Source organism: Nipponia nippon, unplaced genomic scaffold (assembly GCF_047370975.1).
Source record: "Nipponia nippon isolate SJK-2023a ecotype South Korea unplaced genomic scaffold, ASM4737097v1 scaffold_3, whole genome shotgun sequence".
Classification (NCBI taxonomy): domain Eukaryota; kingdom Metazoa; phylum Chordata; class Aves; order Pelecaniformes; family Threskiornithidae; genus Nipponia; species Nipponia nippon.
The window spans coordinates 97,304,821-97,327,900 of NW_028262347.1; the positions used below are offsets into that span (position 1 = coordinate 97,304,821).

At 37.2% G+C, this 23,080-nt stretch overlaps 1 protein-coding gene across 3 annotated transcripts in view; it reads right to left on the reverse strand.

Moving 5' to 3' along the window:
• Window positions 1–23,080, reverse strand: part of NRG3 (neuregulin 3) — a 422,606-nt gene that overhangs the window by 243,957 nt on the left and 155,569 nt on the right. For all 3 annotated transcript variants that reach the window (XM_087767347.1, XM_087767348.1, XM_087767346.1), the window contains exon 2: window positions 8,096–8,225. In XM_087767347.1, the coding sequence (XP_087623473.1) occupies window positions 8,096–8,225 (130 nt within the window). The remainder of the gene's footprint in view (window positions 1–8,095; window positions 8,226–23,080) is intronic.

Here is a 23,080-nt window from a genome sequence, read left to right on the forward strand (position 1 = left end):
CCAATTCTTATAAACTGATGGAATATTTCTTTTCAGGGGAAGGACTTTACCATTTTGTATTTTTCCAATTTTCAGAATATAACTCTTCATCTCGTATTTAGTTTCAGAGAGCATGTACTGAGTAATAGCTTTCTGTAGGTCACATAACTTTATTTTCCTTTAGAATTAGGAAACAGAAGGCAGTTTAGAGGCAATTTCTTCCATTAACAGATCAACTTTCTTCATGGAAGTTTGTATTTTATATAGAATGGATTTGAGTCAGCTCTACTAGTGGAGATGTGCTATACAATCAAGACGCCTTGCTAACCTATAATGACAAGACACAGCTTCAGAAACCTGTGTAGGCACGAGAAAAGGTGGTGATAAAAATTTAAGGTTCCACCAGCTTTAAGTATTCTTGCTAGTGAGACATGAGAATAAATGCTAGCACAGCATTGCTTCCTAATCTCCCACTTAGGTGCCAAATCAAGAAATCCAAGAATTATTAGCAGCCTCAAGAAAATGCTATCTCAGCTGCTGAGCCGACAACTACATTTCTCACTTCTCTCTACTGAAATTCAAGGTTATAGTCCAACTCTTACTTCAAACAGCTGAAGCGATCTCGCTAAGTGCAAAGGGAGCTGTATTGGGTCTCTTTCTCTTCCAGTCCTCCAAAAAGAGATGATAGTTTACTTAAAGCTTCCAGAAATATTTTTGTTTCACTCACATTACCTGTTGTTCTAAGAAATAATACTTCTCTTACGTTTGGGAAATAACTGTGTACATACATATATTAAAGAATTAACACTGTTTGATTTGACAGTTATTATCTGCAAATTACAAATGTGTGGCTTAAAAAAAAAAAAAGGCAGGGGGATGTGCTAAGCCTATAACTATGTTTTCCCATACTTTATGTTAACTGAAAATGGATTTACATTAGTCAATTAGTATTCTGGGAAAGAGAAATTAATTCGACAGTTTTTCAGTCCTCTGTGCTGACGTAAGTTTAAAATATATATACTTTCTCTTAAGCTTGAACATTAACTTTGGATGCATAGCTATGCAATTTCTCCTTTATTTCTTTTTCTTTCTCAAATTCTTTCAAGAATATTAATTTGAATAAGCATTTCAAACAAGATGAAATGGACTATGAATTTTATTTTTACGGATATTTGCTTAAATCAAATGAATCAGCGGTGAATTAAGTTAAAGTAGCGTGTAATGTAAATATCTGGGCATGCATTTTGTGTGTACAGTATTGTGACTTTTACCATATTGCTCTAGTTGGAAAAGTGCATCTTCATCATAACCTGAAGCAGGAGTGTAAATTTCATGACTTCAAAAGATAGAAATGGACCCAGGAAATTATACTGTTTAGTAATCAAAGTTTTTCACAAAGGGAACTCATTAGAAAATCTGGCCTGTTTAAGGTGGTCAGCAGAAAGCAAATAAAATCTGAAGTATTATGAATACAGACTATAGCATCTCAATAGAAACTTAAAACTATTACTGAATACAAAGCTTTATTTTATTCTGTATTTCTTTTTACCATGAAATTAATTTATCCTCCCTCAAATAATAAGACTAATACAAACTTGTTTTCAGGAAATGTTTAAGAGGGATAAATGGATAATAGATGTTTTGCCAGTGACTTCTCTGGTGCATAGAGCTGCTTGAAGGAATGATACTATGTGAACAGCAACAACAGTAATAAACACCGATTTATTGCAGTACTCAAAAACTTAAGCATGTGCTGAAGGGTGAATTTTTGTAAACACATCAAGGGAAACGTCTGTCATGATGTTTGAAATACAGACTGCTACATTGCTGCATTAAAACCTCAGTTTTGCTGATATTTGAAAGTAATTGAACTTCATAAGACTTTTCAATTTGCATTATTTTTTTTTTCAAGCTGAAAGTATTTTCTACTGCAGAAGTTACAGAAGATTGAAGAAGGTAAGTATCTGCTAAATGCAATAATCTAGGGGAAAATCTGTAAATAAAAACCACTGTAAAATGGATTGTTGAGATTGTGAAAATTAATCAATAATTAAAGCACTTTACCAAGAAGCTTTCTCAAGAGCCTTTATCTTCTGAATGTTAAATCATGAAAGCATGAATCAGGTGTTATTGAATACAGCCGGGTTTAGTGTACATATCACATGATATGTTCTTGCACTATTTCACCAGGGGAGGATGCTAAAAGACTCAATCTTTAAATTTAAAAACTGTTTGTTATTTATTGAATTCTTATACCATAATATCAGACTTGAAGGGTTTTCATTTTAGAGGACTATTAGGAAAAGAGTATGAATAACTGAGAAAGTACTGCTTTTATGCAGGTGAAGTTTAGTATTTGGACAAAATAATTTAGGTTTGATTCTGATTAACTGATTCTAATTAAATGAGCTCAAATCTTGTGTGTTGATTACAGAAAATTTCAGACCAAATGGTAAATATCATGTAAGATTAAGCAATGCCAAAAAAGTTAAGATACCTAGGTAACAAGTAAAAGTCCTACAGATTTCTTGGGCATTACATCATCTCATTTTGAGGTTTAGAAACCATTTTTCTTCACAGTTCATATCTAAAAAGGTTTAAAAGGATAAAACAGGTATGTGACAGCGAAGCCATGCAACCTTTTCCTGTAATTTCAAGGACCAGGAGCTTGAAAGAGAATGCACAGAATTGGTTTGGGTTTTGGGGGTGTTTTTTGTTTGGGTTTTTTTTGTATGAAGGAAAAGAAATATCTAAAATTAGACAAGAAAAGCATGAAGTTTTCCACAAAAAAAGGGAAAAGTAGTCAAATTGCAGATTTGTTATTAATATTACTTAAAGAAATAAAGGCTTTTACTTATTTGTTGTTTAGTAACACTGCCTTGAGTATATGAATATAGCCAAGCTGATTCTACCCTTGAGATGCGTAGTCCATGTCACAGACTTCTTGGCCAGAATTTCTGCTTCCCAACTTCTTACAGGCCTGAGTTTTGAAAAAGTATAGCAGCCATAATGCTTTAGGCACACAGGCTATTTCGTTTCAGCTAACAGAAACAACCGCGTTGCTGAAGGCAACCACGAGTTGTAAAAGCACTGCTGAATAAGCAGGTGATGTAATAATAATGCAATGTGATATCTATATTGAAATATAGTTGCTTAACAACAGCTTGGAGCTACCTAATGTGGTATTTCAAGTTCACCTCAGCTTTCCTAAAGTAAACATGAAAGTAAAAATGGCAGCATTTCCAGCTAATGATGTGTGCAACTATGCAAATATAATCTAGATATGTGATATCGCTATCCTCATAAGCCAACAATAATTTTCACAACAGGAGGTCTGTTGATTGCCCTTGACATGGAGAATATCCTATATTTTAAGCACAGCTTTCTTCTTCCTTTAAATTCTTGTGGCTGTATGTTACGTTGTCAGCTTAATTAAATGGATTATTTTTGATGAAACTAACCTCGTAATATTGTCACATCAATGAAATGTTTTATTTATTCAATACTATTCAATAGCAAATAATTTTCTGGGTTTGCTTTACTTACACATTGGAAGTGCTCTGGAAAAGTGTCACTGTAATACAAGATGGAGAGAACACACAAAATGGAGTAGCTGGTATTTTAAAACACCTAGGTCAGACTGCAAAAGCCTAGATAACAAGCCACTAAATAAAACAGGGAAATGATATTCTTATCTTTTTCGATTTTTAACCTATGGTTAAGTCCACATATCATATGCCATGCTCAGAGCTGTTCTAAAGTCCAATCTGTTTGATCCCTTTCTCCTGCTTTTACTGACAGCAAGGGCTATGCCTGGATTACAGTTACTACTATGCAGAAGACTCACAATAACACCTGACAGTATATAAAAATTTATCCAAATCGGACTTTAATTAAAAGGGAATTCAACCTTCTGGTCTCATGACAGATTTTAAATAAAGCTTAGCAACGCTGGTATCATTTTTTAATCTACTAAATGTAAAAATGGAAATTTTTATGCAGAAAAACAAGCAAGCTCACCGAGCTCAAAATTCATCAGGACAAGATGGATACATCAAAAGTAGACTGTCCTATGAAATCTGAAAACTCTGGCACAGTAACCACAGTAGTGCTCTTTGGATGCCTACATACAACCTGCTGTAATTTGGTTAACTGGGAATGATGTTTTGTTTACTATGCATTTGCGAATCTATTCTTTCACTCTCTGTTGTTAGAAAACTCATTCAGGTTTTATAGTTCTTGCTTCGTGAAGGAGAGAAGGAATATTTCATGAAACATACTCAAATCTATAAGGAGTACATTGGAGTTCACTGCCAATGCCAAGATTTCCAGTGAGTATACAATAGTCTTAATGGCTTCTTTCAGAAGAGAAATTTAACAGTGCAATCCTCTTCTCCACTCAAAAGTTTTAGCCACTGATTCATCCAGTGTTTTCCAGTCCTAAATGGGTAATCAAAAGAAAATGAAGGGACTAAAAAGAAAAAAAAAAAGTAGGATTCATGCCAAAAAAAACCCCAACCCCAAAAACCCAGAGTGGCTTGAGATAGGGTCTTTGAAATAAAACTGTACAGACAAAACCTAAACTTCTTTGTTTAAAGCCTGCATTATGTAATACCCAGTTAAATGCCCATGTGTCGATGTTGACTATGTATTTGATTTGTTTTGTGTAAATAACAAATAAAAGCACCCTCACCATGCAGCTTAAATTCTCAAGAAGGCAACAGGGAAAAAAATTCAGCATATGGAGAAGCTAAATACGAAGTTTCCCTACTGTTGACCTACCCTATCCTTAAAATTAACTCATGTTAAACCATTCACAAAAATAAATACTGAAGTCACACCTTTAAAATAGCACAAACCACATCCAGTGTATCTTGTTTGTTACTTAACCACGCGGGAGAACTCTGCCAGTTTACATCCCCAGGCAAATTTTCACCAAGAGACAGTAAAATGTAGAGGTTGAAACAAAAATGGAATTACAGAATTTGAAACTATAACCATTCCTATACTTTTTTCTTCCATTTGTCAGCTAAGCTAAAAAAAATCCCATGACTTCAGGATACCTCCCCTGTAGGTGGATAAGAATGGAAGATGCACAAGCAGGGCTGCTGCAGACCTCCTCATTTACCGTATTCCCAGTGGTCTCCTGCAACATGGTCTCCCTCTTGCCCTTTACCAAGGGTCCATGCTAGTCCCGCTCTCCACAATTACAGGTTCAAACTAGGTAAGGCAGGTATCTCACAAAACAGAAAAGTTATAGAGCCAGTGCTCTACAACATCCAGATGCCAATGTCATTACTGACTGCTGGAGTTCAACACATGCTCATCTCCTCCTACTGTGCAACAAGGCATGATGAATTTTGTGAACTCTGAAAGGTGCTGGAGAACTGCCAGTTGAGACTGTTTGCATTGACAGTATGGTTCATAAGGATAGAGAAGAGGTCCAGGATGTAACTCAAATATTTAATAATTGCTATCAAATCTTTTTTTTTTTTTTAACAATCATTAGCATATTTGTCCTTAAACACCTACACACAAGAACAACTGCACAACTCTTAAGCATATAATCTACTAATGCTCTTTAAACCTGACGAAGTGGGGCGAAAGTTTTTTGCTAAATCAAGGTCTTCTATCTGCAGCTGTTCCACATAGCAAATTCCCATTTCAGTAAATTGTTGCTCTGTTCCCAGAACAGATGCAAAAATCAAACTCCCAATGAGTAATCACAATGCAGCTTGATTCTAAGAACAAAGTATCGTTTCACTCTCTAAGTCTTCATAATTCTGCATTCAAATGATTCTTTTAATTGCAATGGGAATTCCATAACCCTTTCATTCTCAGCAAAAATTACTTTTTTTCTAGTTAGAGGACAAATACAGTACATCAATATTGTATTTTCCTATATGTGTACATTGTAGCTGCTATTTCAGAGCACAGTTCTAGGCTACAGATAGAAAAACACCTGCATCCCACTCACTATAGTACTGGCCCTGACAAAGAGACATATAGTCTGTTAGCAAGGTAGAGATACAGAAGTTGAAGGTCAAATTAAAAGGTTTCTCTTCATTAATGACATACATACCAGTATCATAACAGTGATTCTGAACAAGCTGCTGCTTGCAGTGTTGAAGGTCCTTACAGAATTAAACGAAGCATAACTAGTTTAATCACCTTTTAAATTTTAAAATGTGTCTTCTCTTGCTATATGAATTTTTATTGCCTTATACATGTCTTTTTGTGTTGCACACCTCAAAGTACCCACTGAAATAAGCAGATGTTTAATTCCCAGAGAATGTGTCAATGCCCGAAACTTGTACAAGCAATGCAAATCTGTTACACACAGGAGCTAACAGATTCACAAATGATACCTGTATTTCCTTATGGAAGAATAACACAAGAGAAGGTGATGAAAAAATTTCACTCTGCTGGAAAGAATGAAAACTGAACACTCTGGCTTGTTCAGTTAAGGGGAAAAGCTTGGACTGAAAAGCTTCTAACCACTAGTCAGACTGTGGCATTAGAATCACAGCAAATAAACAAGATTCTGGCAAAGGCAGACAACAGGAAAGATCTTGAAAGTCAAACAAACAAACAAAAAAAGACAGATCTCTTATGAGATATATTCCTGGAGATATTGAAAAGTTTAATCCATATCGTTTACTAAAATGGTCTTACCAGCCTAATTAAAAATTCTTCTATATATCCATTTCTTCCTGCTATTAATTTGTATCAGTTTTGTCCAGTTTGAATATTCTGACAATGAAAAATGCTTAAATATTGGAGTGATATAATTCCCTTGTTAATGGCTCAGGACACTTCTAAGAAAGACTGAAAATCATACACCTGCTTTGAGAAAAAAAAATGCCTGTAAAGTTTTATGATGGAAGTTGAAAAGTCATCACTTGAAAAAGTCATAATTTTTCCATGATTAATGACTCATAATATTTAATTTAAGAAGCATACCATAAGAAAACATAAAATAAAGAGAGGAAATGAATGGTCACTGAAGCATATAAAACTGAATGGGAAAAAATTACCAGCAGAATATGAAAAATAAAAATCTTAGGAATATTCTTCCAACGATAAGCAGACTTGCATCAATCTTTAAACCCATAAATTTCCAGTTTCAAACCAGGAACATATGATTTTGTGACTTTTTTTTTTTTTCTACTTTCAGTGGGATTTAGCAGCTTAAGTCCCAAATCATTCAGGAAAGCTTCTGAGTATCTTAGGTGTTTTTCATTATTTATATTAGGGATATCTACATATTTAGATGCTCAGTTTGGAATCTGGGCATGTAAGTGTCTTAGATATACTTTCTGTATGCCAAATACAATATCTAAGGAGTAACTTCAAGCATCACAAGTACAGGTTTTCATTTTGGACCACTTCTATTTAAAAGGTTGTTTGAATAGTTCAGAACTTATTTTATTCTCATCTTTAGGAAGACGTTACAGTATTCCTTCTGCATATCACTGCCTTTCACTGATCACTACATCTAGAATAATTATATTTGGTGATCTGGTTGTCTTTTCTGATATTATTTTAAATACATTCAATGGTCATAGATATTAACAGAAGTTCAGGAGCATAAAACTGTACAACAGCTATACAGCAGGTTCAGATAGCTATTACAGTCGTCTGTTTTCTCTTTCAGTCATTAAACTTAAGAAACCCTAAATCTTAAAACTACTAACTGAACTCTTCCTCTCTGTCAATGAACAGTGCATGCAGACATTGTCAAAACTCTACTCTGAGTACTCAAAATAAAGGAACAGTTCTGGTACTTCTGGTATATAGAGGAATATAAGACTTTAATATGTAAAAAAACAAAATGAAACATTAATCCTTACTTGCTTATATGATTAGAAAATAGAATATTGAAGATTTTTCTTATCTATAAAAGCAGTCAAAGTGTTGCTTTTTGTATTTCCTTATTTGTATTTATAAATATTAGACTAGTAAAAAACAAAACAAACAACAACTGTGAGGGATGCAACCAAACTGGAGGCAAATTCCATTGCTTTATAACATTCTAAGTCTGAATTTTTTTTTTTCTAATGCTGTCTCCCTTGGACAAAAGACTTCTTTTGCAACTTCTTCGCAAACAACTTACCGGCAGTGTTTATGTGATCCTGTTAAGGTTTCAATCACAAAGCATTCCCCTTCATTGAGACAATATGCAAGATCCTTGTCTTTGCATGGCTTAAAGTGCTCAGATCGCTCGGTGGAATACGTTGTAGTATCTATGGAGAAAACAAAAAAGAAAAGAAATGCTGTAAGGCTAAATACTGAATGTTCTTAAAGTATACGTTAAATAAATTTGATCAAATTGGTCTCAGTAACATCAACTGATCAAGACAGACTAATTAACAGAAACCAAAAGCACAGGGCAAGCAAACTTCAATGTGACTGCAATATTATTTGCAATCAAGCTTCTTAAAGAGATTCACAAAAGGAATCTTATATTTGGAAACATTAGCAGAAAAACAAACTAGACTGCAGCAAAGTTGAGTATAATTTTGACCACCTCCAATTTCCACAGTATCCCTTTTAAAATGTAAACAGGCCTATTTTGTATTCTTTAACCAGAATAACACACTGAAATATGGTTTTAAGTAAAATACACAATTTTTTTCACGAAAAATGAGCAAAGGTAGTTAATATAATAACAATCTGGAAAAAAAAAAAGCCAACAAAAAAAACATAAAACCCACAACAGTGAAAGAAAAAACAAAGCCAAAACCCTAAGGACAATGCTAATTTGGTTCACCAGTCACAAAAACTGGCCCAGAACTTAAAACACAAGCAATGCACCATAGGTCGTTTCATTTCAGGTACATTATCTGTAGGTTTCTATAGGTCCGTCTGAACATCCCCGCAACACAGTTCAAAAAATTGATTACAGCTTGGACTGTTGGCTGTAACTTTGGAATATGTAGTAGGCAATGAGATTTGGAATAGGCTGACAGTATGTCAGGGTGAGCTATCATTCCTGTCTTCTAATATATCGCTGACTTTTGCAATCCAGTTGGATTAAACAACAATAAAGTAACATTTTCAGAGGAAGATGTCTGAGATACTTTAATTTTCTTCACTAAGATAAGGATTCTTCTAATGAAGTATGATTTTCAAAGTAGACAATGATTTCCATAGAGCCATGACTCAATCTTCATATACAGTCTTAATTCTCAAAGTTAAAATTCCTACTAACTTTGTGGGGACAAGGACTAATACTACTACTATACTAACATACATAAAAATTATAAGAGAACATTTCATTATATACCATACAGACTATCACAAAACATTCTCTTGCTGGCTGTCAAACGAATGAAGCTGCGCTCAGTGCACATGGAGCTTTGCAAACTCAGAATCATATAAGCACATTAAGTTGCTTTTTGCTTGTAACTCGATACAAAGTAAATATCTGCCAAGCTAATACCAAAGTTGAAAACCGAAACACTGAAATACAAGATACCTGTAAGTATGGTTCTGCAAGAAAATTCAGATCATTCCAAAAATATTTAAACGTAACTTTTTTCATTCTTAGTGCATTTTAAATAAAATAGCGCTAACAAGTTTTCCTTGTTATCCAGACTAAGTGAAGAAAAATTAATAAAGTACATTTGAAAAGAATAAGAAAATCCACATCCTAATCTTTGTATACACTTTTTTTCCCCCCAGAGAGAAAATATTTTAGTTCAAAGTTTTCAGTGGAAAGAAAAAAGTCCTGGGAATAAACTCCAACAGTCTCCCTTCAAATGTTTTTGTAGATTCAGAATGAAAGTTCCTGCCAATTTCCCCAATAGCAGCACTGATGAAAAAGGTGCAGGCTACATAAAAACTACTATGTCTTTAATGACTGCAAACAAATCCTGAAGTGAAATGTATCAAATTGAATTTTGGAAACAATACAAGATGTTTGTAAATGCAAACAGTGACTAGCACATCATTGTTGATATTTCAAGAATTATCAGGTTTTATGTAACAAAAATATCTTCAGGTAGAAAAAAAAAAAGGTAGCCCAGTTACCTTTTAAGGTCAATTTTACACAGGAGCACGTAAATGGCCATGTAAAATTTGCTTAGGCAAAAAAATAAATACAAACAACAGTAATCAGATATGATATTTCTATCCCTTTTAAACAAGAAAAACTGAAAATAATATTATTTGAAAGCACTTCCGATAATTACAAAAGGTAGCTAAAACTGCTTGATGAGCAGCAACTAACTGGATATGGCTTTAGAGAACAGAACGCTTGTATTTGTCAGCCTGCTCTGAAGAAACAATCCGTGCAAATACCTTCATGAAGGTAGTCACATTACATAGACCAAAGTAATCTGAGATGTCCCCAAAGGACACGAGCTAAACTAAGGAGATATGCAGTATCACAAAGCCTGTCTTTGAGGCAGTGACACACTGAATTCTCAGAGCACAGTGTTTAAAGTAAATACTCCTCTTCTACCATAATTAACTCAAAAATACCTTGTCAAGGTCAGCATTTAAAGTTTTAGATTAAATATATGCTTCAGAGGGTTTTTTTTCTGTTTTATTTTAATCACTTCTCTGTTCAATATTATTCAAGATTAAATCAAGTCCAGAGCAGACACTTTTGCCAATTCAGCAGTGTCAGAGCAGAGCTCAGACTGAGCACGTTACATTTTATATTGGCAAAAGTGCCACTGAAGTTACAGCTACAGCATAGCTTAATTTGAGTACTAATGGAAATTACACAAGTAATTTGACTTCTCTACTGATATAAATTGTTAACAAACCATGGTCAGCCATGGCAGCAAGCCAGCCTTCCAGAACTGGAGTTTCCGACACTTCCAGAGGAGCAACGTGGTGGTCTGCCCATGCAGACCGATGCAGGGCTGGAGTCAAAACGCCCCTCTCAAAGCCCCAGGTTTTTTATTTATAAACAGGTATAAGTTGTGATACTTCATTTTCTCCATTTGTACATGATTTCAAGCTTTTCTTATATTGTTTTGAGTTCTGTCTCTGGTCTTTCAAATTAAGCACAACAGTTGTAGGTAACAATGATGCTGACAGCTTCTTATGACAGCCTTAGAAAGCACTCCTTATGTTGAAAAGTACACAGTAATTTGTAACTTTTTGCTTTTTTTTTTTTTTTTTTTAAATGAATACAGTCTCATTAAAAGTCAGTTTTAAGTTATAGTCTTTTCTGTCTTGGAAATATTTGTGCAAGTCTAACCAGGTTGATGGACATGGAAACACCTGTCTATGTACAGCTGACCCCTGGTCTGAGAAGATCAGATGTCTTAGCTACAAAGTTCATTCACTAACATCCAAAAGCTGTGTTACTAATTGATATCCTAGATATCCCTAGAGCTGTTTGGTATTTTCTGCTGGATATACTAACATACAGGATACATGAGTTTTCTGAAAGGCTACAATCCTGCTGTTACTTCATGTTGCACTCATGATGAAACAAGCTCTCTTACAGCTTCATTAAATATTGAAAAAAAAAAAAAAAACCAAAACCCCAAACCCAAAAACTTGTTCTAAACAGAACTACAGAAAGAACAAAACAGAAAATGCTGTAGAGTCTATATAGTTTTCCTGAATCTTTTTCTAATAAATAATAAATTCTATTGTCTTATTTGCACCCCCCCCTTTTTTTTTTTTTTGACTCCTAACCAAATTGACTTTTCGATTGTGGAACTGTCCTTCATAGCTTCAGAAGCCTGTTAAGTATCCACCATTCTGTTGTGAAGTTTGATTTTTTTTTTTTTTTTTTAATAATTGATAAAACCTAGGCATTCTCAAAATTACTAGTACACCCTCTTAATTTATTTCTGGTCTTTGAACGTGGGTAACAGACCCAAACATTTATAGGTAACAAAAGGGAACTTCTGTTAAGCATTCAGGTGTCCTTGAATTCAGTACATAAATGGCAAGAATCCATAATCCCTCAAGGGATTGCCAAGTGTCCAGGTGTTTCATGCAAAAGCAGCAGGGGCTATTGGGCTATTGATTTCTGCTGGAATCTTTCCAGCTAAATTGGAATAGGCACTTTTGCTCTATTTTTCTTGCCTCATTTTATCAGCAAAGCTTTATGCATGATTTCCATACTCCAAAAATGGATATACCATTGCCAAGTCTCAGATATCACTGTTTAATCAAAGGAACAAGAATTCAGTTCACATTTCAAAGAAAGGCTTCAAGATCTTTTATTTAGAACCACGGAGTTGGTTAAAAAAAATGCAGTCATTTGGGAACATTGAAAAAAATTCAGTAGGAAGTTTTCAGATATTATTTTATTTTGTTAAGGTCTAAAGCTTGGTCTAAAGAAGTGTTAGTGACTTTGTATTCTTGTCTCATTAATCTATTTCATCATGTTTATACCAGCACAGGATGGCTCATTATAGATAATTTCTTGAATGATCTTCAAGGCATAATATGGATACTATAAATACTATCTCCTCTTTCAAGGCTACCAGATTCATTGTTTCCAGTACTATGCTCTGATATTAACAAACCTGTAATTGCGAAGGACAAATGCAGGAAAACAGAGAATGCAAAATTTAAAATATCCTCGGAAACAGTGGCATTCGTGGCAGCTGTTTCTGTGCAGACTGCAGCAGCAACCACTCCCACCCATCACATGTCTCGCAGCATTCTGCCTTTAGAAACAGATTTTACTGGATACATCTCAAATAAAAAAAAGTTTTCTATGCTGGCTTTAAATTATACCCACACTGCATGCACCTCATTGTAAATATTTTTTCCAGATAGACAGCCTTAGGTGCTGTAGGGAGAGTGAAAAAAATGATCTAGGAGAACAAGAGATAAAAAGACCCTGCTTAATTTTTCTGAAGTCACTAGTGGGCATCCAAATTTTGTAGCTACATAGTAACATTCACTTATTAACACAGGTATGACAACGACTTATTGCATTACCAAGGAGGAATATTTAAGACACCATGTTTGGTTTAATGCCAGAGCTTACCCACTGAAAGATTCCTTAAAACTACCGCATATTTTGACTACCGTTGTGTATTACCAGCTTTATAGATTCAGTATCAACATGCAAATTAGCTTTTCCTTTATCTATCAATTTATAACTGATGATTTCTCTGTGAACCATTGACTTACTGAGGCACCAAAAAAATGAGATGCTTATTTTAAATCACTGATCCCATTTTCAAATGCACTCCAAAAAAGTAAGCCAATTACAAACAGCTGGACTTCCTCTGACAATGCAACTCCAGTAAGCAAAAAAATCCCTCTCTTCTCAAAAAGGCTTTTTACAATATATTTTTATATCACTATTGCATTCTAGAAAGAAGTTAGCATAAAAGGTCATTTAATAGCACATAGGGAGTTAAATTTTTTGTTCAGTGAAGTCAATGGCAAAGTATTTACAAAGACTCAGTATAACCAGGGTTCCCTGCAGCTCTTATAGGATCATGTAGTGCTCTCCCAATACCTTAGAATTATTTCTAGCCCTACTAGAAAAGGTCTTGCAAAAAATGGAAATTACACACAGAATAGTTTATATATTACTTTGTTTATTCATAATACCCTGAATCTTAAAAAACATATAACCTAAAATTTTTATTCCTGTGCTTTCAGAAGTAAACAAAATGTGGGTAGAGGGAGAAGATACCAAGCCCTAACAAGATATTCATTAAGGAAGAAGGATTGGAAAATTTAAATATTGCTTGCAAATGTTTGTTATCATTTAGCCTTAGCTGATGGTAACTCTTTCTTAAGTGGCCAATGTTTGTAAAATAAACATTCAAGACATACTCATTTTTAATGCAAAGCAGAGATCTTCCTTTGTCAGTGCTAACTGAACTCTAGTTGACGTTAGCCATGGGAGACTGCTGGGATAATTGAATTTTAAAGTTTTAGTATGAAATTATGAGCAAAAAATCTAAAGATATCTAGAAATTAAAACTTTATTTTTTTTAAATAGTAACAGGGTTCTTGTTCTAAACTTACTTGAACAGTTTGCATGCATTTATCTATGATTAAAACAAAAAACTTAATGAAAAGATGAAAAATATTTTTTTGCATTTACAGAGACAGTTTTGTATTAACTACCAATTGAGTTCTGAATGCTGATTATTCAAGCAGCAACCCCTTAGCCATTTTCTGCCAGACAAAATTTTATTTAATCCAATAACACTTTAAAGGCTTTGATTGCATCGTGATATAAAGCAAAAATCTGCTATAGATACGGGAATACTTGGAGATTTTCTATTATCCTTCAGATTCAAATGAACAAATCAGTATAATTTAGCACCAAACTGATAAAGCAGCAGATGCATCAAAACATTGTCATTTACACTAGTTGGCTTCCCAGCCAGATGGTGGAGGTAGCTGAAATTATCAGTGAGAGACACTTCAAATGTTTTCCTTTGTATTTAATTGAGAGGATTATATAAGAAAGCTCATGTGATAAACTCAACAAGCACATTCCTGTGAAACATTTCTCTGTGGGTACAAACAACCACATCCTTGAAGAGACTGCTTTTCTCCCTGTATCACCAGAACACAGCACCACATCCACAACTGCACAGAAGCAACAGCTCAAACTCCAGAAACGTACAAGAAATTAGAGACAATCATCGCTCCAAAAATCAGCACACGCTCCCTGTCAGTGACTCCAAAATTAATTCTTAAAGTGTGACCTTGTTCCAGAAATAAATGTTGTTCATATTTTCCAAATGCTTTATCAGTTTGAAATCACAATACACAAGTACTACTCCATATCTTGAAAAATATATTAAAGGATTTTCAAGCTACTAGTGCATTATTAGCAAAATATCATGTGCTATTAGAGAACTGTTGCTTGGTGAAAAACTCTTACATATTAAAGTATGTCTTTGCTTTCACAACTTAAAAAAACCAAACCAAGCAACCACTATTTCTAAAAACAACGTACAAAAAAATGCTCACCTAATGGTATCTTGCAACTGAAACTCAAAAGCAGAAAAGCAAATAAAGCCAGCATCAATTCAGAATGTATTGTCTGATCACATCTGCCAGAACTTAAGTACCAAACCCTGAATACAAATGAATTTCATCTATCTATCTATATATATATATATATGCAGAATTGCACATCAGAGGCTGCTTTCTCCTGTAAAGCTCAAACTGAAATCAGTGAAAGCTGAACAAATGGGAGATGACTCAGGAGAGAGCCCCATGAGACACAAAAGACCAGGGTTTTTCAGAAGTTCAATGTCTAGGAGCCAAAGAAACAGGAGTGACTAAAACTCTTAAAAGGTTTTAGCATTCAATGTGAAGAGTTATTTTGAAAATTGAGTCATGACAGTTGTGATGGGCACTCTAGGTGCAGAGTGCTTCTGCCAATCAGACATGTATTCAAGTGTCCTTTGGTAGACTCATTAATTGACCTAAAAAAATTTATAGAGGAATTCAGTGAAAGAGCAGTGCACTCAAGATTGTGCCAAAAGTGGATCCACCACCCCCACACCAGGGCTTCTCTCCCCTTTGACCCCTAGCAGTCCCTCCCATCTCAGTATACTGACATTACTGGAGTCACCAAAAGCCCTTGAGATTGGATGGCACCATTGCACCAAAAGGGGAAAAAGCTTCCAATAGATGGAGAAACTGAAATACAGTTAAATTAAGTGACTTTGCAGCACAAAAGCAGAATAGTAAATGAGAGAGACTTCTGGGAGTGCAATCAAAACTTGGGGGGGGGAGGACCAGAACAATTCTGCATAGATTAAAAGATGCTAGAAGAAAGCAAGCATAACACACTACAGCTGTGATGTCTGCAACCACCAGCGCTCTGCAACAACAAAAAAAAAATTCAAACAAAACTTAGTGTATCAAATCTAAAAGTAGAGTGCATCAGGAAGTTAATGATGAAACATTTTTGGCTCAGTTTGGCTACTGAAGAAAATGTTCGTTTGGAGCAATGATTAATCATTATTTACCAAGAATAGTAATAAAAATAAAGTTTCCTTAAACAAATCAAAATCATTTTCCTTTATTTTTCATGCTCAGCTTCAAGTGATCTCAGGAGGATTCAAATCTCATTGCCTAGGGAGGACTGTTACTTTAACTGGATTTGGTTGGAGTTCCTTGTAAATAAGTTAAAGTGAAGAGTTTCAGAACTTTGCACTTTCAAATCTGATATATTTGGAAATGTAAGAGGAAATAGAGAAGGAAATATAAGAAAAGAAAATACAAGAGAAGTGCAATGACCTAAATAACTCAACATTGCTACAGGAGGAGTATAAAAGTAGTGTTACAATCATTATTACATGTAGTAAAAAAACCTCAATTAACAGTCTTCCAAATCTCTCTCTTTCTTAGATCACAGCTGTCTTCTCTCTCCTCCTGCCTGTGAAGCACAGTGTGGGAGTGGGAGCTTAGGTGCAAGAGCCAGGGGAGAGAAAGATAATGATAGAAACCTTGGATCTTGATGCCTATGCTTGTATGTGCAGGTAGTTCCTCCTGCACCCACCTGTGCTACAGCTCAGAGGTAACAGCGCTGGAATGAATTGTAGCCTAATTCCAGCAGATCCCACATGTAGCTCTGTCTTGTTCCACACCACCTGATTCCCATCACAAGTCACATCAACAATCCAGTTTCTTTATCCTTTATAGGTCAGCATCATCATAACCCAGCAATAAGTCTTCAGCAGTTCATTCTACCAACTCCAATCACCAATCCAGGTGTATTGGGTTTGCGCAGCAAGGTTTTGGTAGCAGGAGGGGTACAGGGGTGGCTTCTGTGAGAAGCTGCTAGAACATTCCCCTATGTCCAATAGAGAGAATGCCAGCTGGCTCCAAGATGGACCTGCTGCTGGCCAAGGCCAAGCCAATCAGTGACAGTGGGAGTGCCTCTGGGATAGCATATTGGGGGGGGGGGCCGGGGACGAACGGACACGGGACATGACACAAAACCCTGAGCAATTGCAGCCAGACAGAGGAGTGGGAATATGTGAGAGGAACAGCCTGCAGACACCAAGGTCAATGAAGGAGGAGGGGGAGGAGGTGCTCCAGGAACCAGAGCAGATTCCCCTGCACCCTGTGGTGAAGCCCATGGTGAGGCAGGCTGTCCCCCTGCAGCCCATGGAGGTCCATGGTGGAGCAGATATCCACCCGCAGCCCATGGAGGACCCCACACCGGAGCAGGTGGATGCCCAAAGGAGGATGTGACCCCATGGGAAGCCCACGCTGGAGCAGGCTCCTGGCAGGACCTGTAGCCCCGTGGAGAGAGGAGCCCATGCTGGAGCAGGGGAAGAGTATGAAGAGTCCTCCCTCTGAGGAGGAACAAGCAGCAGAAACAATGTGTGATGAACTGACTGCAACCCCTATTCCCCATCCCCCTGTGCCACTGGTGGGGAGGAGGTACAGAAATCGGGAGTGAAGTTAAGCCTGGGAAGAAGGGAGGGGTAGGGGGAAGGTGTTTTTAAGATTTGGTTTTATTTCTCATTATCCTACTCTGATTTGATTGGTAATAAACTAAATTAATTTTTCCCCAAGTCAAGTCTTTCTTGCCCATGATGGTAACTGCTGAGTGATCTCTCCCTGTCCTTATCTCGACCCGTGAGCCTTTTGTAATAGTTTCTCTCCCATTAGCTGAGGAGGGGAGTGATAGAGCAGCTTTGGTGGGCACCTGGCATCCAGCCAGGGTCAACCCACTACACCAGATTAGACAGACTCCATAGACTCTTCACTTTTCAGAGTTATCTATTATGCGTTTTTCACATAAAAGTATATGGACAGATCCTGGTAAACAAGAACAATTACCCTGTAGTTTACATTTATTTCAGCATAAAATGGAAGTGTAATTAAATAATCTACTCCTTTCTTTTGGATGATGTGATTAAGATTGTCTCTTTTATCAGCATATCAAACAACCCTTTTCCTCCACACATGGTGAGGGCAGAGGGGAGAATAAAAGTTTCTGTGGGTCTCAGGAGGGAGGTGGGCACTCTTTTCTAATGCCCCTTTCCCAGCCTGCTTTCACCCTTCCATCACTCAGGAAAGCTGAGATGCATGCCTAAAAGTCTGTGAGAGCTCAAATTCCTAGTTGAAAGATCCCAAACACCAACTTTCTCAGCTCCTGGACCTTAACTGACCTGACCTTTATCATCCTCTGCACCCTGCCACCTAGCACTTGCTCTGCTGCTGCTATCACCAAATCAAATTGTGCCCCCCCAGCTGAGAAACCTTCAACTAACTCTAAGGCACATAACTGCCACTTGAGAGTTTTATAGAAGAAAAAAAAAAAGTAACAAAAAAAAGTAAAAATTAATGACTTCTGATCTTTCTGCAAACCAAGCTGTTGCCCACATATTTTTCCATAAAATGATAAATAATTTAAATTGGAAGATATCTCAGACCGCCTGCTCAAAGTACGGTTAGCTTTCATTTTAAGGTCAGGATGCTGTAGTATGTCCAACTGATTTTTTTTTTAAACTCTCCAAGGATAGAAAGTCTATGACCCCTTAGAGCTACCTGCATAGTCACTCTCATTCACATTTTTTTTTTGCCTTCTTTTATCAGACTGAGAATAGATAAGGCAATACTCTAGAGCTGATCAAAAAAAACCCCAAACCAAACTGAAAGCTACACAACTGAAATAGTTTCACTGATGTATGATACAGTTCCTTAAGAGTTTCTTAGTAGAAATTAAAAGTTCAATATATGCCAAATAAAGGATGGGAACTGTTTTGTATTATCACTTTGTTTTTTCTCACTCTAACACCCTTAAAGAGCTTTCCAAAATGATGAGAAAATGAGATATAACATTTATGATTGCAGATATGCCTAAAACACTTCTCAGAAGAGCAAAGGGGGTCTATAAAAGTATAAAAGGATGTTATACTGTTGTCAGCAATGGGCATAGTGTGAATCCTGCTTTCAAAAATCTGTTAAACTAATATTGATGAATGCTTGACCAGACATTCACTCATATTAATGACTCCTATTTTGATTGATCAGGTCTCTCCAGTACTTTTTGTCCTTACACAGTAATCCTGTTATAGCTAGCAGCTAGGTAGGCTGTACTATTGTGAAGTAATGGAAAATTACAATTAGTTAGCATTCAATGGCGATAGAGCAAACATTATCAACACTGAAGTAATCTTCCATTCCTAAGAATAACTGTCTTGTAAGAAAATTCTTCTGGGAACATGTATTTTGTGATTTACAGCTCATTAGGACCATCTGCAAATTCCTTAAACTGTGATAAGAATTCAATTACCTTTGTATTTTAAAGACTTAACAAATTATTCCTTCTAAACATTCACAAAATACAAATGTTAAAACAAAAAATAAAAGTGCTATACAAAATGAAAGGAATAGACATTATGTTATAATACAAACATATTCATTGCTGTGACGCTATTAGTAATCTTTATTGCAAAGCCCAATTTCATATAGAGACTATTGTTAAACATTTGGAAAGTTATACGTAACTTATCCAGACATTGCTGAGAAATGACTGATTTTACTAAGAAATTAGAAGTGGCACAACAGTAAATCTGTTCAGACTATTAACTAAAACCAGCAGTTCAGAGCAAACATGTTTGTTTTTCTCTTATGTATTTAAGAACATGACTCATCCTTTTTCACAAACAACTTGCAAGGCTTTCAGCTCTGAAGACTGGGCATTCCTGAAAGGACTGGTTAATTTTTCCAAAAGCTTGTGTTTTGTCTACGTAAATAAGCAGCACAACGCATACACAATAGTGTAAAAAGGTAAATATTGCTGTTTAGTAGAGGTAGGGTGCTTTAGCTTCTGCAGCTATTGCTAAAGGAAAGAAACGCTAAAATTGATAACGAAGGCCTCGTCATTAATGGTAACTAGCAAGTGTCCTCACTGAGCACCAACACTTTTTCAAACACAGATCTGTAATAATCTGTATTTGCACATTTTTATATACATTATAGTATAGGAAAGTTCTGGAAAAAAAGTATTGTGTATATGTTCTTCTGGAAACAAAGTATTTTATAGATTTTTATAGTAAGCAGAAGCACAGGGAAAACACAGGCCCATGGCTATATGGGGCAGGGAAACCGTTCACTAACAATGCTGACAAAGCTAAGGTTCTCCATACCTTCTTTGCCTGTGTGTTTACCGGCACAGCTGGACCCCGGGTGACAGGATCAAGTAGCTGTGACAATGCCTGTGTCGACCCACCGGTCATGGAGCAAGGGCTGGTCTGCGGCCCCTCGCAAGGCCTCAACCCACACAAACCTATGGGCCTGGAGGGAATCCGCCCCAGGGTGTTAAGAGAAGTGGCTGACATTGTTGCAAGGCCACTGTCTATAATCTCTGAAAAATCCTGGTGATCAGGAGATGTGCTTGATGACTGGAAGAGGGTACATGTCATACCTATTTACAAGAAGGGCCCAGGAAAATAGAGGCCCGTTAGTTTTACTCCAGTCCCTGGCAAAGTCATGGAGCCAGGCCTCCTAGGCCCTGCTACAAACCAAAACATGAAGCAGGTGATTGGGAAAAGCCAGCATGCAAGGGCAAATCATGCATGAAAACCTGATCCCCTTCTACAACAAAGTAACACGTTCAGTCAACAAGGGGAGAGCAGTGGATATTGTTGACCTGGACTTCATCAAAGCGCTGGACACTGCTTCCAACAGCCTCTTCCTCCCAGACAAACTGGCCAGACACAGGCCGGGCAGGTGGCCTGCGAGGCGGGCAGAAAGCTGGCTGACAGGCCATGCCCCGGGGTGGTCATCAGTGGCCTTACTCAGGCTGGCAGCCTCTCACAAGTGGGGTCCCCCAGGCATCGATACTAGGCACCATGCTCCTCAACATCATAAATGACCTGGGCGGTGGGATTGAAAGCATGATGACACTAAACTGGGTGGTGAGGTAGACACATCAGAAGGGAGAGCCACCTCGGAGAGAGACCTGGACAGGCTGGAAGAGTGGGTGAGCAAGAACTGCATGAAGTTTATCAAAGACAAGTGCAGAGTCCTGCACCTGGGATGCCATAACCTGAGAGCCCAGTACAGGCCAGGATGTGTGTGCCTTGCTGAAAGGCACCTGGGGGTCCTGGTGGACAACAAGCTCAAGATAAGTCAGTGGCACCCTGCTGCAGCAACGAAGGCAAATCAGATCCTGGGCTGCATCCGCAGAGGCATTGCTAGCAGAGACAGAGATGTGATCATCCCACTCTACTCACTGCTTGCCAGGCTACACCTGGAGTCCTGTGTCCAGTTCTGGTCCCACAATTCAAAAAAGACGTGGACAGACTGGAGAGGGTCCAAAGGAGGGCCCATGAAGATGATCAAAGGGCTAGAGCACCTGCCCTATGGAGAAAGACTGAAGGAGTTGGGTCTTTTCTCCCTGGAGAAGAAAAGGTTCAGGGGGAACTAGTCACAGTTTTCCAGTACTTAAAGGGCAGCTATAAGAGGATGAAGGCTCTCTTCACAAGGAGCCACAGAGAGAAGACAAGGGGCAATAGGTAAATGAGACAGTGGGAGAGGTTTCAGCTTGGTATATGTCATGGTTTAACCCCAGCTGGCAAATAAGCACCACACAGCCCCTCACTCACTCTCCCCCAGTGCGACAGGGAAGAGAATCAGAAGGGTAAAAGTAAGAAAATTCATGGGTTGAGATAAAGACAGTTTAATAGGTAAAGCAAAAGCCATGCGCGCAATCAAAGCAAATCAAATACATTCACTGCTTCCCATCAGCAGGCAGGTGTTCAGCCATCTCCGGGAAAGTAGGGCTCCATCACGCATAACAGTTACTTGGGAAGACAAAATGCCATCACTCCAAACATCCCCCCCTTTCCTTCTTCTTTCCCCAGCTTTTATTGCTGAGCATGACATCATAAGGTATGGGATATCCCTTTGGTCAGTTGGGGTCAGCTGTCCCAGCTGTGTTCCCTCACTACTTCTTGTGCACCCCCAGCCTCCTCGCTGGTGGGGTGGGGTGAGAAGCAGAAGAGGCCTGTGTAAGCACTGCTCAGCAGTAACTAAAACATCCCTGTGTTATCAACACTGTTTGCAGCACAAATCCAAACCATAGCCCCATACTAGCTATTATGAAGAAAATTAAAAACAAACAAACAAACAAAATCAGTCACTGGAACAACCTCCCCAGAGATGTGGTTCGAGTCCCCATCACTGGACGTTTTCAAGACATGACTGGACAGGCTGCTAGATAATCTCATTCAAGCTGCCTTTTCCATGAAAGGTTGGGCCAGATGATCCCTTTGAGCCTGGGCTGTTCTATGCTTCAATGGTTTATAGTTCTTCTGGATCATTTACAATTTCCTTAAAGTTGTACAGGAATTATCCAGTACTGTGTTTTCAACATTTAATATATCACTTCTTATAGTCACTGACAAAGTACTGTAGGCTAAAAGAATAGATACCTCATGGAATAAAAGGATTATACTAGTTATATAGGGAAACATTTTACATTGTAATGTAAAAATATTAATTATCAAGAAGCTATGAGTAGTTTGTTTGACGGGCAGCGTGATGCTCTTTCTCCAAGGAACTGAACTAAGTCAAATAATGCATTGAATAGAAATGAAGGAAATAAGAAATGCAATTTTAATCCTAAACTTGGGCATATTTCTAAGGCATGCAATCTGAAATTTATTCACTACTGCATTTATCATTTTGACATCCTTGTGGTGCAGACATGCAAAGTCAGGCTATGAAACATTAACATTACTCTCAGCATTTCCTTTCATAAAGAAACCCATTTATCCTATCCATTATATTTTATTTTTTTAATCTCATTTTCTCACCTTGATTCTTTTAATTCAGTCTGCCAGAACAGAAAGGGGATAGGCATGAGAAGGTAAAGTGTCTTTGCAAAAGTTCCTTCATTCTGTTCTGCTCTGTTCCTGTGTATGGCTTACCTCGCAAGATTTCTCTTGTTCTCCTTCTTAGGTAAGGAGAACATTCTTCCATGTGTGGCATTGTGAGAAGTGCACATGCTGGAAATCTCCTTGACCTTACTACCAGAACACAACAATAAACTACTCAATGCTATAGGCTAGCATTTTCTAATGCAAGTAATTAGGTAAATTACATACAGCTTTATAATTTAAATCCACAGGGCTTCAACATAGCAAAGTGTCAGTGACCT